At 51.7% G+C, this 21,812-nt stretch overlaps 1 protein-coding gene across 1 annotated transcript; it reads right to left on the bottom strand.

The window, feature by feature from the left end:
• Positions 1 to 9,215: 9,215 nt before the first annotated feature.
• MESD (mesoderm development LRP chaperone) lies at positions 9,216 to 17,853 on the bottom strand. Its single transcript, XM_072801877.1, has 3 exons — positions 17,621 to 17,853; positions 12,025 to 12,257; positions 9,216 to 10,572 (listed from the first exon to the last, which is right to left on the bottom strand). The coding sequence occupies exons 1-3, from the start codon at positions 17,822 to 17,824 to the stop codon at positions 10,305 to 10,307; spliced, it is 705 nt and encodes a 234-aa protein (XP_072657978.1). The 5' UTR covers positions 17,825 to 17,853; the 3' UTR covers positions 9,216 to 10,304.
• Positions 17,854 to 21,812: the final 3,959 nt, after the last annotated feature.

Below are 21,812 nucleotides of genomic sequence, written 5' to 3'. Positions count from 1 at the left end.
CTGTGGGGTTTGCCAAGTGGCCTCAGCTGCAGCTCAGGTGTCCCCAGATGCCAGACCAAGTGGGCAAGGCCCCAGGGTTTCAGACTTGTGACACTCAGTGGGACCTGAAATTGGCCCACTTGGAAATCCCCTTGTCCTGCAAATGGTGCGTCAGCCTGTGGTCCACCTGGGACTTGGGCAGCTCTGGCTCTGGTCTTAGCCTTTTTCAGGGTGAAGCTCCTGCCTGAGTGCAGACTCCTGGCCATCAAGGATCTGGGAGTGCCACACCGAGGAGGGAGGAGGGGTGGTGCTCCTCCCTGAGCATGCAGACCACCGTGCTCCTGCATGCCATGCGCTGGGCAGATGGTGGTCTCCTTCCAGGACTATCTCTGCCACCCCTTAGGGCACTGTGCTACTGTGAGGGGAGCACAGCCTGCGGGGCAAGCCTGGGTGGGACTCCATCTGCCTCCTACTAGCTGTGACTTGGATGACTGGGTCAACCCCCATGAGTCCCTGTTCACTCATCTCCAGAGCAAACCCCACACATGGGAATGGTTAGTACATTCAGAAGCTGAGTGCTTCATGTGGATTTGCTCCCTTAATCCTCACGATGCTCCCAGGAGGTGGGAGCTTCCAGCACCCGTGGGCCGGGGCCAGGTGCTTACCCAGCGTGCTCACGAGGATGCAGCTCTGGAAATGCAGGGCTGGGTGGTCCACCTGCAGACCTGTGCTCTAATGGGCCCATGCAAACCTGTGGCTCTGGGGATCGAGCACAATCCAGTGTGCAAACGGCCTGCGCACAGTGGGTTCTCAGAAGATAGCGCACGACTCAGAGCATCTTTCACCGAGATCTGTCTCGGCCGAGAGAGGTACTCTTCTGACTGTCGCCTGCACAGTTCTAGGAGCCTGCTGGTGCTCAGTGCGGACCCAGTGAGTGAGGGCGCCCACTGCTGCATGCACAGGTGGGGGCAGCCCTCCTCCCCAGCAGAGCCTGATGCCTGGGTTCGAATCCTGCCTTGGTCGAGCCCTAGCGCTGTGACCCTGGGGCAAACACTCTGCTTCTCCGTGTCTTGGTTTCCTTGAGTGTAAACCGGGGGGATAACACAGCATCCCTGCCTCGGGTCACTGTGAGGATGAAGTACCTTAGAGCCTGTGAACGACACACGGGATCCGAGAGTCCTTTAGTTTCCAAAGAGGAAGTCGGAGGAAGAGGTGTGTTCAGACGTGCAAGGGGTCCACAGTGACCTGTTTATTGGAACAGCTGCTCACCAACTCCCACCCCGGGAGGGGCAGCGGGCAGCAGGGCGGAGGCCGGTCTCTGCTGCCCCCTAGTGGACACCCCCTCACTGCTAGCCACACTTTCTAGATGGAAGACCCGGACAGCTCTAGGGGGGCTGGCCATGGGGCTGCCGGGTGGTGCCCCTGGCCCCCAGGACTGGACGGTGGAGAGAAGGCACAGTCCTAGCTCACCGACGGGGTCCTGTGAAGGAGGCAGTGCCCTCCCCGGCCCTGCCACGACTGGCAAGACCCCGTCTCCCTCAGCTGCCTCCCAGGCAGGGCAGGTGCCAGGCTCTGGGGGGGTGGGGAACAGGAAGGTGTGGAGGTTCTCAAGTCCCAGCCATCCTCCTCCTCCTCTTCTGCCCCCAGCCCCATTTCAGCTACCATCCTCTTTGGGGCTTCTCCTTTCAGAACTGCATCCCCAGTACCCCGGTGAAGAGCCCGATCCCGGCCCACCTGCAGAGGCCCCTCGGCACCGGCCTGGCCTTACCCAACCCAGTGAAGGGGCACCTCGGGGCCCCCAAGGACAACACTTCTTTTTTTTTTTTTAAGATTTATTTATTTATTCAGAAAGAGCGAAAGAGAGGCAGAGACACAGGCAGAGAGAGAAGCAGGCTCCATGCAGGGAGCCCGATGCGGGACTCGATCCTGGGTCTCCAGGATCACACCCCGGGCTGCAGGCGGCGCTAAACCGCTGCACCACCAGGGCTGCCCAGGACAACACTTCTGAACCAGATTTCACACCCAAAGGGTCATTTCTGTATTCAACAAAGGGCACACATACTGCCAACCTCAAAGCTGCCAGACTGCTGTCCCTGGCTAAGGTCAAGTCAGGCTCCCCACCTGGCCCTGCTGAGCCCAGTTCTGGTGGAGGATCCTGCTAGGTCAGCCCCAGGCCCCCTGACCCTTAACACCTAAGTCCTGGGCTGCCGGTGGTCAGAATCCTATGCTGCTGGTTCAGCAAGAACGCCAGCCTCCCATCAAGTCTTCTCCAAGCACCCACTGACCACTGACCCCTCACTCAGCCTTGGGCAGGAAACCCCCAGTGTCTCTGCTGTGTTCACGGTTGGGGACATGCCTCTGCTCCAGCTGTGACCGTCTTGAATTGTCTTCCTCACCATCTCTAACAAAGTGTCCTTGTCCAGCACACAATTTTTGTTTAACAGAATCCACAGAGAGATTAGGAGATGAAAAAACAAATTTTCACAAGAGGAAGGGGCTTTCAGTAAGTAGAGAACACGAAAACTCCCTAATAACCAAAGGCATGCAAATTACAATAAATTGCTGTTTTATATCTATTGAACTATGGCTGGCATGGAAGAGATCAGTAAGTGTTCTTCTGAACAAATAAATACATTAATGGATTAAAAATAAGCCCCTGTCTAGTCAGTGATGGCAGAAGTGATGGGTCTGCTCAGCTATTACTGGTGACAGAGCAAATGGATAAAATCCTTTTGGAAATAATGTGACAACACATAGAATGAACATGTCATTTGTTCCAGTAATCTTGAAGCAAATACTAAAGGACTCATCTTAAGGGAGGCAAAAAAATAATTTCTTTTTTTTTCTAAGATTTTTTATTTATTTATTCATGAGAGAGAGAGAGAGAGAGGCAGAGACACAGGCAGAGGGAGAAGCAGGCTCCATGCAGGGAGCCTAATGTGGGACTTGATCCGGGGTCTCCAGGATCACACCCTGGGGTGAAGGTGGCGCTAAACCACTGGGCCACCAGGGCTGCCCCAAAAAAACTAATTTTAATTTATGATTGTGAGTAACTAGAAAGAACTCAAATATTCAACAGTTTTGAAAGAGACACGGGAGTAATAATCCAGCCCAGTGCTGGGGGGCTTTACATCTGTGCTTGGATGTAACCTCTCTTGAAATGCGTAATCAGAGAATCAGAAAAGTCAGACGGGGGTGGGGGGTGGGGGTGGAGGGCAGCTAGACCTGTGGCAGAAACCTTTGCAAAGCAGGTCTGGTGGAAAGTTTATTATAAGAATCCAGAGCTCTCAGAATCCTGGGTCAACCTAAACAATTGAGACCCAGGGAGTGAGACACTCCGGGCAAATCTAGAAACTTCACCAAGTGAGGTTCTGAAACCTTCCCTCGAGTTGCTCTGCTCTCAGTGACTCCACCAGATTATTGTCTCTAACTGAGGACCTGCCGTGCAGAGCTGGTCTCAAGGGCCCAGCTCTGGTGTGTATGGCTATGACCGTGGGGTGGGGTGGGGGGGCAGGGTGAGGTCACTGGTGTGGGCAGGGTGTGCTTGGGCTGAAGCAGATGCTCCCAGAGGGCGATGCGTGGCTAGGAAGGTGAGGCGTGTAACGGAGCATGTTTCGCACTGTGCTCTGGCCCACCTTTCCCCAGGACATCAGTCTAGAAAGTGAGATTAAAGCACAGCAAATCATGGGAATGTCACAGAGCTGCCAAATGTCAAATGTGAAGTCTGCATGGCAGTGTGAAAAGTTTATACAACGTAAAGCTAAGTGGGAAAAGCTGAAGAGGGAGTTGTCTTTCTGCCAGGACAGCAACTGTGTTACCAGAAAGTACAGAGGTCACGCTCTGAAGCACACATGGCCAAATGACAAGAGCTTTGAGAGCTCGAGTGGTGCCCTGGCAGATGAAATTTCTTCCTCTTATAGAGATCTCTTAACATCGCTGTCAGATTATCTTAGTAAAAATAAGGATTTCAGTTCTGACTCTGGAAGCAAGAACCCGGGAACTTGTAAAACAGAGGAAGTGCTAACCGGTCTGCTTGTCTAGTGTGGCCTACCGTTCACCCTCACCTCTGCCCTGTCCAATTTTGCCTAATGCTGTCAACTGTCATCAGGCTTTTTTAAACATTAACTTGATTTTTAAAAAATTTTATTTATTTATTCATGAGAGATACAGAGAGAGAGAGAGAAGCAGAGGGAGACGCAAGCTCCATGCAGGGAGCCCAACGTGGGACTTGATCCCAGGTCTCCAGGACCAAGCCCGGGCTGAAGGCAGCGCTAAACCACTGAGCCACCAGGGCTGCCCCTTAACTTGATTATTTTAAGTACAGTATTAACTATTACTGACGTTGGTTGCTGCACTTTGGGACCCCTGTGCATTGTGTGCCGGTGGCAAGCACCTCCTTCCCTGTGCTCTAGTCCTGCCCCGGCTGACAGCAGCATTCCACACTCTGCAGGGCGCAGGAGAGGACATGGTTTTATAGAGGAGTGAGACAGATACACCCCAGCCCGACCCTCTCCCGAGAGGAGCCGATGGTCCAAGGTCTACAGCTAGTTTGAGAAATTCTCCAAAGAGGTGACAAGCCACCTTTCCAGGATGGTGGTCACCCCTTCCCGCTACTAGGAGGAGGTGAGGAGGAGCCGTCTAGTCCAGGACACTTGGTAGAGACCATGGGAGCACAAAGCCTACCTGTCACGCCAGATGGCACGCAGCCCTGCCTGGGCCCCTGCCTGTCCTGCTCAGCTACGGAGGAGCTGGAGGAGCTGACAGACAGCAACCCCCAGCCCGTGGATCCCGGCTCCAGTGAAACAAGCAACGCTCATGTAAGGGGAGAGGAGAGTCAGAAATTACCTAACATAGATGCTCTAGGCCAAGGTCTGGGAAAAGCTGTCTAATAAGCATGACTGAGAGAGGCAATACAGTGATGTGGCAACCATCCAGTCTGCCATCACAGAACAACGAGAGACAAAAGAATGGGGGCACCTGGGTGGCTCAGCGGTTGAGCATCTGCCTTCAGCCCAGGGCCTGATCCTGGAGTCCTGGGATTGAGTCCCACGTTGGGCTCCCTGCGTGGAGCCTGCTTCTCCCTCTACCTGTGTCTCTGCCTCTCTCTCTATGTGTGTCTCTCTTTTTAAAAAATCTTTTTTTTAAAAAGACAAAAGAATATACTTAAAAATACGAGTAATATTCTATTCTGGGGGACAAAATATAACCCAAGGGGGAGATTTTCCATTTGGACTTCTTGGGTTCCTATAATTTAATAAGACCTTGAATCTTAGGGATGCCTGGGTGGCTCAGCGGTTGGGCGCCTGCCTTCGGCTCGGGTCATGATCCCAGCGTCTGGGATCAAGTCCCACATCGGGCTCCCTGCGAGGAGCCTGCTTCTCCCTCTGCCTATGTCTCTGTCTCTCTCTCTCAGTCTGTGCCTCTCATGAATAAATAAATAAATCTTTTTTTTTAAAAAAAGACCTTGAATTTTAATAAAAAGCTCCTTCATTTCAGAACTAAGAAAAAAAATGGGTACAAAACCCCACAAATATTTACCCTTTACTTTGGTGTTTTGACTATTGGCTGTGAAACACGAGAACCTCACGTAGACACCCTTCTCTCCTCCTCATGCCTTCTGGTTTCCGATGGTTATGCTCTGGTGTTTAGTACTTTCTGGTGGTTTCCCTCATATGTAATGTTAAATAAACCTCTTGCTTTTTTTTTTTTTTAAGATTTTATTTATTTATTCATGAGAGACACAGAGAGAGAGAGAGGGAGGCAGAGACACAGGCAGAGGGAGAAGCAGGCTCCATGAGGGAGCCCGCCGTGGGACTCGATCCCGGGTCCCCAGGATCACGAACTGGACTATGTACAAAACACAAAAGTAAAAGGTAAATATTTCTAGAATGATAAGAAAAAAAATTCCCTGAATCTGCAATGGAAAATAACACACCTTTTTAAAATGAGAATTAAAAAAAAAGAAAGAAAGAAAGAAAAGAAGAAAAGGAAAATCACTAAGGAGGGATCCCTGGGTGGTTCAGTGGTTTGGTGCCTGCCTTCCACCCGGGGTGTGATCCTGGAGACCTGGGATGGAGTCCCATGTCGGGCTCCCTGCATGGAGCCTGCTTCTCCCTCTGCCTGTGTCTGTGCCTCTCTCTCTCTGTGTGTCTCTCATGAATAAATAAAATAAAATAAAATAAAATAAAATAAAATAAAATAAAATAAAATAAAATAAAAAAATAAAATAAAATAAAAAAATAAAATAAAATAAAATAAAATAAAATAAAATAAAATAAAATAAAATAAGAAAATCACTAAGGAAATCAAAAGGAAAAACACTAAGACTTCCTAGCAGAATTACTGAATGTTAGCAGTTAGGAGGGATCCCCAAGAAGCTGAGAGAAAGTCATCATTATTAAGGAGACCACTACACATAACATGGTTAACAAGAATCGGGGAGAGAGAACCGCCCACCTTGATTCGCAGTTTGTACATGCTACTAAAGTTGGTTTGATTAAAAAAGCAAGAGAGGGCAGCCCCGGTGGCTCAGTGGTTTAGCGCCGCCTTGGGTCCAGGTCGTGATCCTGGAGACTCGGGATCGAGTCCCACGTCGGGCTCCCTCATGGAGCCTGCTTCTCCCTCCACCTGTGTCTCTGCCTGCCTCTCTCTCTCTCATGAATAAATAAAATCTTAAAAAATAAAAAGCAAGAGGTTTATTTAACATTACATATGAGGGAAACCACCAGAAAGTACTAAACACCAGAGCATAAACCATCGAAAACCAGAAGGTGTGAGAAGGGTGTCTACGTGAGGTTCTCATGTTTTACAGCCAATAGTCAAGATACCACGCAAATGTGTTAGATCAAGAGATTAAAACCAACATGAGGGATCCCTGGGTGGCGCAGCGGTTTGGCGCCTGCCTTTGGCCCAGGGCGCGATCCTGGAGATCCAGGATCGAATCCCACATCGGGCTCCCGGTGCATGGAGCCTGCTTCTCCCTCTGCCTATGTCTCTGCCTCTCTCTCTCTCTCTGTGACTATCATAAATAAATAAAAATTAAAAAAAAAATAAAACCAACATGAGATGGGGCGCCTGGGTGGCTCCATCAGTGAGGCATCTGCCTTTGGCTCAGGTCATGATCCCTGGGTCCTGGAATTGAGTCTTGCATCGGGCTCCCTGCTCAGCGGGGAGCATGCTTCTTCCTCTCCTGCTCCCTCTTCCCCTGCTGCTCTCCCTACTTGTGCTCTCTCTCTCTCTCAAATGAATAAAATAAAAAACATGAGCAAGCAAAAATGAATTTCCATGTGCAGGTATATGTATATATCCGCCCCGCCTCTCTTCTACACATCTGCAGATGGGGCTGGGCTGCACTCAGTGTGACAGGAATGTGGCGGAGGCTGGGACCAGAAGCATTCGAAGGCTCCCTCACTCATGCAGCCGTACCCGGGCTGGACACAGCGGGTGGCTGGCACAGGTGCAGCTGCCTGGCACCCCTCTCTGCAGGGGGCTGCTCCAGCACAGTGGCTCCAGGGCGGCCGAGGACACTACAGGGTCCACGTCTATTACACTGGCAAGTGCAATGCCCAGTACTGGCAAGGATCTGAGATCTACTGCTGGCCAAGGTACAAGTTAACAAAACCGCTGGCTTTGGAGAGCAGCTTGGCAGCATATACCAAAATGTTACATTTTGTTTGTTCTAGCAATTCCACTGCTAGGAAGCTGCCCTTCAGATATAAACAAAAGTTTACCAAAATATTTTGGCAGCTCCACCTCCTAAGGAAAAACCCTGAGAACCCAAGGGTCTATCAGCAGGCAGCATGCAGGTCAACTGTGGGTCACCCTTCAGCTGTGGCCTGAGCTACTGAAATACCCTCACAGCTTGCCCCTCATACCCACCGGGGGCCCCACGCAATCAGTTCTTCAGTGCAGCCAAGTACAAATGGGATGGCCTCTCACGCTCACCCCAGCGCAGCTCAGAATCCTTCAGAGCATTCCAAATTCCTTCCAGACCCGGTGTACCTTTCCTCTTCAGGTGCGTGTTGCATTATGCCCCTGACTCCTCCATGGCTTCCCACCATCCCTCCTCTGCTCCTTCTAACCACAGGACCCTTGCACAGATGGTTGCTTTGCCTCCCACCACAGGAAGGGCCTCTCTTACCATCCTAAGGTTCCTCTTACCTCTATCCCTACCTTGTGACACCAGGCATCTCTTTCATCCAACAGTTGCCATTTTGTGTGTGACGAATATTCGTCTCCCCCCCCCCCCCCCGGGTCATTAAGTTTCAGGACAGCAGGGGCTCTATCTAGACTGTTCCTGGTGCCCAGCAGTACCTAGCATGTAGCCGGTGCTCTCAACAATGACGGACACAGCCATACACTGTGTAGGAAGCACAGAGGTCAGTACATCTTGATGTGAAAAGACTGTGGAAGCACAGGTATACGGTGTGAAAAGTACATTCCCTGTGATCCAATCAGAATAGTTGCTCTGCTTCACCTACAGGTGACAAAGAGCCAGCAAATGCCCGAGGTAAAACTGGAAGCCACTAGGCATGGTGCTGGCTTCACCTGTGGCTGGATTCAGGGGCTGAGACAGCCCTTGTCAGGATGGGGCAAGGTGGCCACAGCTCTAGCCTCATGTCCCCTGTTCAAAAGGGGTAGGAGAGGGTGACTGGGTGGCTCAGTGGTTGAGCATCTGCCTTTGGCTCAGGTCGTGATCCCAGGGTCCTGGGATCGAGTCCCACCTCGGGCTCCCACAGGGAGCCTGCTTCTCCCTCTGCCTGTGTCTGTCTCTCTCGTCTCTCACGAATAAATAAGTAAAATCTTTATTTTACTTTTTTAAAGATTTATTTATAAGAGAGAGGGAGAGAGAGGCAGAGACATAGGCAGAGGGAGAAGCAGGCTCCACGCAGGGAGCCTGATGTGGGACTGGATCCTGGGACTCCAGGAATACACTCGGCCAAAGTCAGGCATTAAACCGCTGAGCCACCCAGGTGTCCCAAGTAAAATCTTAAAAAAAAAAAAGGTGTAGGAGAGACCAAGCCCTCTTCCTCCCAAGGTGACTCAAGCACACTCACCCCGGGCTAGCTCTGACCGGCCTGGTGCCCTTCAGTCCTGCAGTGAGGGTAGCCTAGATGGGGAGATGGCAGGGGGAACATGCATCCCGCAGTGTAGACCTGAGGGGGAGAGGGCCTGGCTCATCCGGGAGAACTCTGCGTAGCTGCCAAATAAGGATGAACAGACACATCACAAGAAGCTAAGTGAATTTTTTTTTTCCCTCCTGGAAACAAATCTACAGGAGCTTCCCCCAAGAGGAGGCAGTGGCAGGGGGTAGGCACACATGTCATTTTGTACCTTCCCTCAGCAGTAACATTTCTAACCACGTACATGTGCTAGTTTTAATTTGTTAAAATCACAATGGAAGTTTCATACAAATAATTTTAGTTCCTAAAAATGACACTTGCATATAAATTCTGCAAATAAAATCTTACTTAGAGTAGGTCCGTGAACAGCAAAATCCGACACAAACAGGTGGCACGTCATGTTAGTACCGTACAAAAACACCACAGATTTAGGCACTTCATCAAAGAAAAATGTTTTAGGGATGAATGAGGTCACTGGGTTTCCTGTCCACTCTGACCCCTGTTCCCACCCTCCAACATCGGCACATGAAATGGCACACTCGAACCCTCGACACCAGCACAGCTGCCCAACTCCCGAATGTTACAGAACGCACAACATCGACAGGTACCGAGAATCCCTGTCAGGATCAGAGTAAACACTTCGGATTTTCGAGCTACAGGATTCTTTCTGCACAGATGTGGGGTCACACATCCCGGCGTCCTGACCGCACACTTAGACAACAGAGCTCCATGCAGTGCTCCCTCGGAGGGCTTCACTTCACAGTCCCAGAAACCATGTCTGTAGCCCAAGGAGCCTGGTCCTGCCTGGAGTCTCTGATCAGAACGTGGCAGCCCTTCAGTTAACAGAAACTAAGGAAGCATGGATACAGCAAGCCCCTGGGTCAGGGCCGGCATGGCAAGGAGAGTGGGGCCACCGGAGTCAGTGACTCCCTCAGATTGAAACGGTAAAAGCAACAGTCAGGGTTCCCTTTACAGTGATTTTATCGTAAACGTGGAAGTATCATTGTCCAAAGGGAACTAAGAGACCTGTGTTTTCACACTTGACGCCTTTTAGACAGTAATTCTTATGTGGACCACAAACCGGTCATATGGCAGAGCCTTTCTGGAAGAAAGCAGATTTCCTCAGCGAGTAGTGGCCGCGTCCCTGCCTGTCCGGGGAGCTGGCCATCCCAAAGACTCCTCTGAAGGGTCACAGTGGCCCCGTCACAGCTCCTCTCGCTTATTCCCAGCTCGATTGTCTTCCTGCACAACCTTGGCAGCCCGAGACTTCGGGACTCCCTCCTTCTTCTTCTTGCCCTTCTCCTGCTTCGTTTTATTTTTCTCTTGGCTTCCTCCTCCCTTGCCAGGGTACACCTGCCCCTCCAGAGTGACATCCGCACACCTGTCTTGGCTCACCAGAAAGTCCTTAATCTCCCAGGCGTAGCTCCCATCACGAAGCATGAAGATGGCACGGTCTGATCCCACAATGAACCTTGAAGAGACAAGCAATCATACGGTCAGAACACAGCAGTAAAGTGCTAACAGGTCATAGCCATCCTGCGGCATGTAACTAGAGAAAACCATCCCTTCCAAATCTGACATGAACACAGAACAAAAAACTATTTTCCAAGGCCTAGTAGCTATTGACACTAATGTTCAAAAACACTAGCTGACTAAATGATTTAGCATCTCAGCTTAAGTCACAGAGTAACGGAGCCTGGGCTGTGTGTCGTGGATGCCCGTGCTGAGACAGCAGCATCACCAAGGGTGCTGAGGAGCCACCCCTGGGGCTGCTGCTGTGGAGGCAGGAGGCGGCTGCCCTTGAATATGTTCCACATCCTGAGGCGCCCGGTGAAGGTTTCATTTGCTAAGGCTTCTGCTGACAAAGGCTGAAAACTATGAGCTGAGGTGCCCCACTGGTGCAGCCAGGGCACGAAGGCCCTGACACTGGGGGTCACCCCACCCCATGAGCACAGCGGGGGCTCTGACTCTACCTGTTCCCCTCTGTGTCTGCTCAAGCGGATGAAAGCACCACGCCATCACAGGCACTCTCTAAGTGTTCCTTTCTATTTTTCATCACTCTTCTACTTCCTAAACTATTTCCTTGAAGAATCTAAATCTCAAGACCATTACTGAGAAGAAAGAATATTCCTTAGCATTGCGCCTGAGGGCTGCGCTGAGCTGCGAGTTCCGCACCCCTTCCCCTAATCAGCAGCGGGCTCCAAGACTGTGTCTGAATACTGCATGCGCGGAGGGACCCCCTGGGAAGCAGGAGCTTCTTAGGGGACACGGTCAGGCTGTGACTCATTGCCCCGCAGAGGCTAACCTATCCCATCTCACTCAGATAAAATAACAGGTAATGCCAGAGTCACAGGCATGTCACAACGTTGTGTGGTGACAGACGAGAGCCACACGCGCCAAGGGCAGAGCATGCAGAGCTGATGAATCGCCACATTGTGTACCCGAAATGAATGTACCATTGTGTGCCCACTATACTCAAACCAAAGAAAGTTCAAGGTAAGTAAAACTTTACGATCAAATTTTTTTTTTTTTTTACGATCAAATATTAAAAAAAAAAAAAAAAAAAAGCTTACTGACTCCGACCAATAATAAATGCTCTTCTTAAAGAGAGAGAGAGAGGGATCCCTGGGTGGCTCAGCGGTTGAGCACCCGCCTTTTTGGCCCGGGACGTGATCCTGGGGTCCTGGGATCGAGTCCCATATTGGGCTCCTGCAGGGAGCCTGCTTCTCCCTCTGCCTGTGTCTCTGCCTCTCTCTCTGTCTGTGTCTCTCATGATTAAATAAAATTAAAAAAGAGAGAGAGAGAGAGAGAGAAATACAAAGAGGAAATCCAGGACAGGAACGGTCCAGGGCTGGAGGTGGGTCCTGCCAGAAAGGACAGGCCATGGTGGTGCAGAAGAAGCCCAAGCACAGCCCCCAACTACCTCTGAACGTCGTAGTTGGCATTGAAAAGACTGCCCTGCCAGAGGCTGGTGATCTCTTCTGTCTCCTTCTCCGTGGGGCTGCCTGACACAGTGACGAACATCATGAGTGTCTTCCCCTTCTTGGTCATCTTCAGGATGCTCTCGGGCCTGCCCGGATCTATCTGTGAGAAGTCGATAGGTGCCGAGGGTCTTTTGTGCTCTGGGAGGTCCCCTTCCTCTATGTCGTCATCCTTCTATGAGAAGAGAACACAAAGCATGCACATCATCAGAACGTGCTCGGTGGCAGCACAGGCTGAACAGCTGTGCATGCTCGCAGTTGCGAGCAAGTGACCAAAGTTCTCGCAGGACCAGGGAGACCCAGGGGCTGTCCTCCTCCCCTTGACCTTCAGGTGAAGCCCAAGTCGCCAGCAGGACTCAGCACCGATCACTCGGGTCACCAGGACGTGAGAGCCCATGTGTGATGTTCCATCTAGAACAATCTACCCCACACGGCAGATTGTAACAATGTGGTCTTACAATGAGCTGAGACACAGCAATGAAGACAAAACACTGAGAATGAGCTCCAAACCTCAGAAAGAGACAACTGAATGCCAGAAGCCAGGCATGAAATCAGATGTACTATAAGCCTGCTATTTAAAGTTCAGGATCAAACAAAACTAACATAGGATGACAGAAATCAGAACAGTGCTGGCCCCTGGGGGGCTGAATGAGAAGGGAGGGACACAGGGGAACTTTCTGAGGTCATGGGAATGCTATCTTGATGACAGTGTGGACGACACCAATGTATCCATTTGTCAAAGCTCACAGCACCCTACACTTAAAATCTGCATTTCACATATATCAACGTCAACTAAACAATAAGAACCACCAACAAATACTCAATTCTAGTTAGTAGGCTGGGTTTTTGTAGTGGTGTGAACTAGCAATTTTCAAACTACCATCTGTGAATTCTAGCCTTGCATGAAGAAGTAAATATATTAAGGATAATGACATCTGGTTCTACACTTTGGTGACGGGAGTGCTAACTGTGGAAAGGGGAAGAATACTCCCTGTATTAGGCTGGAACTGGCAGGCAAGCAGAGGAACACATGATTTTTCATAGGTAGGTAGGCAGATGCCAACACCCAACGGGTCCCAAAGGGAGAAGAAGAGCAGGTGAGGCTGAGGCGCCCCACTGGTGCAGCCAGGGCATGAAGGTAGGTAGATAGATGATAAATGAAAATATTTAAAAAGCAGAGTTCCTCAGAGAAAAGACTAATAATTCCAGCTACAAAAAGAAATGAAGTACTGATAGATGGTCCCTGAAAACAATATCTTAAGTGATGGAAGCCACACATAGGAGACCATGCTATACAGGGGCCACTGGTAGGAGATGTCCAGCACAAAACAGAGATTAGTGGCTGCCTGGGTGGGCCTGGCTGGAGGATTGGGAGAAGAAGGGAAGGGAGACAAGATTTTATTTCTGGGGTGATGAAAACATTCTAAAATTGAGTGGTGATGGCTGCACGACCCTCTGAATACACCATTGAAATGTGCACTTTAAAGAAACGGTTGAATCATATGGCAAGTGAATTCTCTCTCAACAAAGCTGTTATCAAAAAACCAGAAGAATGACTAACTTAAAATGAAACAAAGAGCCCCATCTCACCCTTACGTGGTTGTCTTGCCGAATCATAGAGGACGTCAATGGTAACATACCTTTAAAATGGTTTTAACAGGGGATCCCTGGGTGGCGCAGCGGTTTGGCGCCTGCCTTTGGCCCAGGGCGCGATCCTGGAGACCCGGGATCGAATCCCACATCGGGCTCCCAGTGCATGGAGCCTGCTTCTCCCTCTGCCTATGTCTCTGCCTCTCTCTCTCTCTCTGTGACTATCATAAATAAATAAAAGTTAAAAAAAAATAAAAAAAAAATAAAATGGTTTTAACAAAAGGTGAAGCACAACAGAATAGTACTGCAGTGCTTAGAGGCGATCCCCATTTACATGAGATCTGGGACCTGGGTTAGCTCCATCTGACCACCTGGGTGACCTTGGATAGGACTCCTTACTCCCCTGGGCCTGCTCCTTCATCCATAAAAAGAAAAGCAGAGCTAGGTGACCCCCAGCAGTGTAACCCCACACGACATACTTCTCAGCTCTGCCACCCTCCCAACCGACCCACTTCTTTCATATTTTGCTTTGTGAGTTGATGGCGATCTGCAGTTGGGGACACGTGCTGTTCTGTCATAGGATCTTGGGCAGCTTGGAAATCCCCTTTCCTCACCTGTGATGGAGAAGGGGACAGCATCTTCCCCCCGCTAGAGTCTGGGGGACTCGATGACATAAAGGCGTGCTGGCCCCAGTAATCAGACCTCCAACCAACTAGGCAAGTCACACTCTCAAAATCACACAGGACCGCCTGGTCGCCAAATTCACAGGCTCTCTGACTTCCTTCTACTCTACTTTTTCAAACTGATTTCACTAAAGGTCACGAAATTAACTCAGTAGGTCACCGACAGCATTTAATGAAACAGTTATTAAATAATCGTAAGTCTAGTGCATAAGGCAAGGATAAGGATTGTTCCAAGCAACTTTAATTTCCATGACATAGGCTTTTGAGTCTGTTTCAGTTTCCAAAAAAGGGGGAGGGGCAGGGTAGTGCCCCTGTGGGTGCCACACCCAGTGTGGGTGCCAGTCCAGCTCTACCTAGTCTCTGCTAGTTCCCTGGGGAACCTGACCTGTGGTTATTGCTTCCTCCAGGCAGGGGCAATCAAGCCCCTACCTCTGTCCGCCCCGGTCCGTCCACCAGGTGTCGGGCACTCCCCAGGACACTCCCTAGACAGGGAGTGGAAATACCTCTAGGCATTTTCAGCTGGCTCCCTCACTCCCCCAGGGCTGCTAGTCAGATTCAGGAATCACAAAGCTGAACTCCCCTTCCTGCATATCTTTTTCTTGCTCCCTGTTCCTTGATAACACTAGCTAGCACATACACAGGACCTAGGGTGCTCAAGCTTCAGGATGGCCCTACAAGGCCCCCACTGAACATGGGGTTGGTAGGGCTCAGAGAAGACAACCCACTGAAGGTCACATGCCAGCTACGGTGACACTGAAGAGCAAACCCACATTTCTGGCTCTGGAATCTGCCCCACCCATCCCTACTGTAAAGGTGTAATCAAAGAACTGCCTTTGGCTTTCCTACACGGGTTGGGACTCAGCATTAAGTCTGACACGGAGGAAAGAGTTCCCTTTCCCTATCCCCACCTCACACACGTGGGGCAGGCCTCCCCCTGGCACAGGGATTCTCACACTGGTGGAAATGAGGTGGAGGATGGATTTAGGGATCAACACTGGGGGAGAAGTACTGTTACCCGCAGGAAAGCTTTCCCACAGATAAAACACTGAAGCACCCCGGAAGGGTGCTCACATTTGTGGAGTGTCTGCAAACATTAGCTTGCAGATCGGCACAGCACCCCACAAGGGGGGATGTTTCTGGCTTTATGGCTAAGAAAAATGGGGTCACACAGTTACCAAGCAGTAAAGCTTGTTCAAAACCCACCCTTTCAGCACATCATGCTATCTCCTGCCTGGTGACACAATCTACCAGCCACCAAGTTGGACATACAACCTCTCCCTTCCACTCTGATCCTACAGCTTTGAGCTTCATCCAGCAGACAATTACACTGACATGCTCTCAGCTATAAAGGTATGTCTGCACACAGATAGGGAGACGAGAGTGAGCGCACGTTTCCACGCTAAGGTATGGATGACCACATATAAACATTCCAGTATCCTAGTACTTAGGTCATGGAACTTTGCAAACTCGTCAGTGACTGCGTATTGCCTTCTAAATAAAGGGCTGACCCCAGAGCATTCAAGGGCCAGCACCACCTGGTCCCATCAACCTTCCCACCCTTACCCCTCACTACTTGGCTTCCAAGGTAGCTTTTCCAGCTAACCTAACTAATTCATATTAGTAGCTTCCAATCAGAGTTGCTATCCTAGGTTCTTTCTAGGATCACAGCTAATCCTTGAACTACTCTGAGGTGGGTACTACTAAGGCCTCTATCTTGCAGTTCAAAAAACTAAAGTACTGACAGGTTCTTCAGTAGCCCAAACTCACAAGTGGTCTGAGGCGAGGCAGCCGAAGTCCAAAGCCTGGACTGTTCCTATCTGCACCATTCTGCTTGGTTCCCACGCGCCCCACTCTCAGCTCCTGTGGCAACACTCCCACACCCCTCTTGTGTATCTAAAATGCCATTTCCACCCTGAGACCTTTTGAAAGTCCTACAACACTTTCTTCATTGTTTACTGAACTCAGCAATCCTACTTTGTATTTATGGTTACTTGTACCTACTGTTCCTGAGGGCGGGATCCCTTGCTATCGCCACAGCACCCCTCTCTGTCTAGCTACCTCTTAGTATTTCCAGGGTAGGATTTCCTCAAGAGATAGTGTTCTTACTTTAAGGGATCAAATCTTCATTCGCTCAAGTCCATAAAGAGATGGGAGATAGGAAGACAGTAAAGGGGGGAAGGAAATGCTGCCTGGAGTTCCCTCTCTGTCAGAAGTGTGCACCCGCAAATCCACCCCATCCTTCCATCAGCTGCAGATAGATAAGAAAGTACAAGTCTGCTTTCTTCTAGTCTACCCATCAGGTGGTACTTTAAACTCACATCTGAAAGGCTCTATCAAACATGTCTATGCACAGAGATGCCCACAAATAAGACATCAACGTGGGAAGGAATCATCCAGTAAAACAAAACAAAACAAAACAAAAAAACCCCAAAAAACCCTCATTCTGCAGATAAGAAACCTGAGGCCTAGAGAGGAAACAGGACTTGCCCAAGATTACACAGTGAGTGAGTAAGCACCGTTTCTGAGTCCACTCCACTAGCTATGCAAACCAGCCAGGACAATGCAACCGCCTTTGCAGGGGAAAGAGGTGCGACGTGTTGTCGTTTGTTTAACCTTATCTAAAAAGCTTATTACACACTCCAGTGCATTCAAATAACGAACCAAAAAACTTACTCTCACAAAAAAAGTCTCTGCTCCTTTAAAGGAAACGTGGAGTTTCCTGCGAGCCACCAGAAGCCTTTGCTTCCACCACCCCCTCACCCCCCAAAATGCAAAACTCTCAGCAGGGAACACGCCAAAATGAGAAGTCCGATTCGGTACCGACCGAGAAGAGGGGTCAGCGATCAAGGCTGAGCCGGCCCTCGCGTGAAGATGACCCTCGTTCCCCACCCCCTCCCTCCGTCCCTGCGCCGAGGGCAAAGGTCTCCCTCCCCACGCGCCGGGCCCAGGGACCACCACCAGGGCCGCGCCGGGGCGGCCCGGACACCGAAGGGCAGAGGAGTGAGCGGCCGGCTCGGGCCCCGCGAGGCCCCGCGAGGCCCCGCGAGGCCCCGCGAGGGGTGGCCCGGGGGTCGGCGGCGGTGCGAGCGCGGCGGCCATCTAGGACGCCTGGCCCGGGCAGGGGCCGCCAGCGGCCCAGGAGACAGCGGGTGTGCGGGCGCGAGGGGCCGGGGCTCGGCGGGAGCCCGGCCGGGGAGCGGAGGGCCCGGGGGCCAACCAGGCCCGGGCCGAGGACGCGGGGGCCCGAGGCTGTGCGCGCGCGGACCTCCCACTGCTCCAGAAGGCGTGCCATGTCCGCATCGTTGTAGTCGCGAATGTCCTTCTTCTTCTTCCGCGAGGGCGGGCTGGCCTCGCCCGGCGTCCCGGCCGCGCCCTCGGCAGCGCAGGCCCTGGGCGGCAGCGGCGGCAGCAGCAGGTCAGAGGCGCACAGGAGGACCAGGGCCGCGCGCACCCAGCCGGAGGCCGCCATCTTCGCCGCGCCGCCGCAGAGGCCCGTGGTGCGCGCGCCGCCCGACCCCGCCCCCGCCCCGGCCCGGGCCCCGCCCCCGCCCCGGCCCGGGCCCCGCCCCCGGCATAGGCCCCGCCCCAGGCCCAGGCCCCGCCCCAGGCCCAGGCCCCCGCCGCTCCAGGCCCTGCCTTGTGCCCGCTTCCAGATGCTCCGCCCCGCCCCGCCCCGGCCTACCAGGCCCCGCCTCGTGCCCGCCTCCAGAAGCCCCGCCCCCGCCCCGCGCCGGCCTACCAGGCCCCGCCTCGTGCCCGCCTCCAGAAGCCCCGCCCCCGCCCCGCGCCGGCCTACCAGGCCCCGCCTCGTGCCCGCCTCCAGAAGCCCCGCCCCCCGCCCCGCGCCGGCCTACCAGGCCCCGCCTCGTGCCCGCCTCCAGAAGCCCCGCCCCCGCCCCGCGCCGGCCTACCAGGCCCCGCCTCGTGCCCGCCTCCAGAAGCCCCGCCCCCGCCCCGCGCCGGCCTACCAGGCCCCGCCTCGTGCCCGCCTCCAGAAGCCCCGCCCCCCGCCCCGCGCCGGCCTACCAGGCCCCGCCTCGTGCCCGCCTCCAGAAGCCCCGCCCCCGCCCCGCGCCGGCCTATCAGGCCCCGCCTCGTGCCCGCCTCCAGAAGCCCCGCCCCCGCCCCGCGCCAGCCTACCAGGCCCCGCCTCGTGCCCGCCTCCAGAAGCCCCGCCCCCGCCCCGCGCCGGCCTATCAGGCCCCGCCTCGTGCCCGCCTCCAGAAGCCCCGCCTCCGCCCCGCGCCAGCCTACCAGGCCCCGCCTCGTGCCCGCCTCCAGAAGCCCCGCCCCCGCCCCGCGCCGGCCTATCAGGCCCCGCCTCGTGCCCGCCTCCAGAAGCCCCGCCCCCGCCCCGCGCCGGCCTATCAGGCCCCGCCTCGTGCCCGCCTCCAGAAGCCCCGCCCCCGCCCCGCGCCGGCCTACCAGGCCCCGCCTCGTGCCCGCCTCCAGAAGCCCCGCCCCCGCCCCGCGCCATCTTGGCCCCGCCCCCAGGGTCCCTCCGCGGTCCTGATGGGGCAGTGCCCCAGCTGGGTCGCAGGGCGCCGCCGGCTCGTTTGCTCGCGGAGGCCTGGCCTTCCTCCCTGACGCTCAGGCCGGGTCCTCCAGCCCCGGGGCCTCCGGGTGCTCGGGGCAGCGCCTCGCGGGGCTTCCGCTGTGGCCCGCGGACGGACCTGGAGGTGGAAGCTCTGGGAGCTGCCTGGGCCCCGGGGAGCTTTCCTACCTGGAAGCGGGTGGCAGGTAGCTCCGCCTTTGCAGGAGGTCACGACGCTCTGGGCCCGCTGCTTTGCTGTTGGAGAATTGCGTTCAACCAGCTTTCGGGATCACCGCCATCTCTGCAACGCCAATAAGCCTTGTTTTAAAAAAGCATTACTTTTCATTAAGACAGTTTCAGAATTACATCTGATTTTTAACTCGATACCGTAGGATCTGACGAATGCATTTCAAGGTTGAATCGTTTGTTAGTTTGCTTCTTACTTGAGAATAGTCTGAACAGAGATGCCTTCAAATTACACGAGTTTTAAATGGCCGATCTGAGCTTTTAAGTTTTTAATTATGTAAGAAAGACACAAAGCACTAAGTTGTAAGATATCAAACATTATACAAAGTTCCAAACATTCTACTCCACCCTACAACTGTACTCCAATCGAGCTGTTTTAGTTTGTTACATATTGTATACATGTTTCTATACGTTTATAAACATCAGAATGTCTCTAGAAATATGCCTCTTAGAAATTTTGTTGCATTTAAATGTGTGTCTATGGCAGCATAGTATACATTATTGGTAAGCATTGTTGGCTTAAGTGTTTTCCATTTAGCAATATGACATAATGAACTTTCATTCTTCATACTTCGGTATAGCATGCTTTGGTATTAATACACCAATAATTTACTTCCCTATTATCCTATTAATGGGCACTTATTATAAATTTTCTATTACCAAAAAATAAAAAAAAAAGAGAGAGAGAGAGAGAGAGAGAGAGCTATAATAAACCTCTGTATTCATGCTTTGTGTTCTGGGGCTGTTCATATGTCAAGTCCTAATCACAGTCCCGCAGATGTGATTGTATTTGGACATAGGGTCTTTAAAGAGGTAATAAATTAAAATGAGGTTGCAAAGATTGGTCCCAATGCAATATGCTGTCTTTTATAAGAAGAGGAAATTTGATCAAGGTCTTGGGAGACACAATGTGAAGACACAGAGGGAAGACGGCCATCTACAAGCAAAGGAGAGAGGTCTCAGAAGAAACCAACACTGCCAACATCTCAATCTGGGACATCTAGCCTCCAGAATAGTGAGAAAATAAAGTCCTGTTGTTTAATCCACCTGATCTGTCATATTGTAATGGCAGCCCTAGGAGACTAATATATCCCTGCTTTGTAGGATTAGAGTAGTAGGATGCATATAATAGAAAACTGAGCTCCTTTTAAAGTAGCCTAAACAAGAGAGAGGGCTTTGTTGTTAGTGTCTCATTTTTCTTTGACAGAAGCAGTTGGAAGCATAAGCATGTAGGGCTGGTATTGTAGCTCTTCCGTCATCTGGCACCCAGCCTCTTTTCTTATCCTGCTCCATTCTACTGGCTGGTGGTTTCCATCCTCAAGTTCAGTGCAAGTTTTGAGATGGCTACCTGAGCACCTGCATCAAGATGACTTTCCTCCAGGGAAGGAGGGAGGTCAAACGGAGCACACTTTTCTATGGAGTTAGCTTCCTTGAAGCAGGCTGCTTGGGCATCCACACACTTGTGCTCATATGTCACTGGCTGGAACTAAGCCCTCCAGAGGAGGCTGGGAGACTGTCTTCTGGCTGCCTACATTGTCACCCCAAATAAAAGTGGGGTTCTGTTTTCAAGGGAAGAGATGAAGTGGCTGAGGAGTAGGCAACTACCTAACCACGTGTGCCTCACCTTCGCCCTTAGGACCATTGTGTGTGAATTCTGTCCCACTGCTGAGGTGGCTGATCTTGCCCATCCTCATGCATGCATCTGTATATATACAGACTATGACATTTTCCACTGACATTGAGCAGAAACTCATAAGAAAAAAGAGGGTTTTTCCTTTTCTTTCCTGAAATCATTGGGGAAATGTCATAAGCTTTCTCCCCAGGGCACAATGCTCCACCCAGTGGCTCGCAGCCCTGTCCTGGTGTGCTCATGCTAAAAAACATGAGCAGCTGTGGTGGATCATGTGCTCTGCTGGGAGGGGTCACCCTGGTAATTTATTTTGCCAGCTGCCAAGTTAAGGTGCAAAAATGCTGAGAGTCCTGGTCCATAGTATCTAGTTATACTGGAGGAAAAAAGTCATTGAGTGTTTCACAGAAATTATTGAGATTGTGTAAAAGATTCCAGGGCTACTGACTTTCATCGAAGGAACAAACCAATTCAGGTTATAATCCACTGATGCAAAAACATCTGGATTGCTTGTATGGTCATCACTTTAGTGTTTGGAACTTGATTCAGTTCGACTCAGAGAGAATTTATTTACTAAGGGCCTACTGTTGACCCAAAATCAGATGAGGCATTGATGGAAAGATTAGTATAATGAGGTGCCTGCACTAAAGAGCTTGCGATGTAGCAGAGGAGATAAATAATACACTGTAAGTATAATGCAGATTACAGGAAGTCAGGACCTGAAGGGATGATATGATGGTAATAATACCCCTATTTTAAATAAGAGGAAACCTTGGTTTTGAAATGACATAATTTTTCAGAGGTCACAGGTATACTGGATGACGAGGTGTGTCTTTCTTCTACGGAGCACCCAATGGGTTCATCATGGAGACACTCACATAGTGCCATTGGAAGATCCACGGACAAGGAGTCTGGAGGCAGAAATGCTCAGCTGGACTCAGACCACGCCTGAGGCCGTGCTGTAGGTCAGGAGAGGATGGGACAGAAGTGAAAGGGATTGTGTGGTCCGGGGCTAAATGAAACCATAAACTTCTCATTGCTCTGGGGTTT

Source organism: Canis lupus, chromosome 2 (genome assembly GCF_048164855.1).
Source record: "Canis lupus baileyi chromosome 2, mCanLup2.hap1, whole genome shotgun sequence".
Taxonomy (NCBI): domain Eukaryota; kingdom Metazoa; phylum Chordata; class Mammalia; order Carnivora; family Canidae; genus Canis; species Canis lupus.
The sequence above is the reverse complement of the archived record's forward strand: the minus strand, read 5'-3'. Positions and strand labels throughout refer to the sequence as shown.

Excerpts from the sequence above, each read along its gene's own strand:
- MESD (XM_072801877.1), bottom strand. The coding sequence starts at position 17,824 with ATGGCGGCCTCCGGCTGGGTGCGCGCGGCCCTGGTCCTCCTGTGCGCC. Across the intron at positions 12,258-17,620 it reads GCCTTCTGGAGCAGTGGGAG|AAGGATGACGACATAGAGGA; the intron begins GTCCGCGCGCGC and ends CTCTTCTCATAG. Across the intron at positions 10,573-12,024 it reads GCCAACTACGACGTTCAGAG|GTTCATTGTGGGATCAGACC; the intron begins GTAGTTGGGGGC and ends TGTCTCTTCAAG.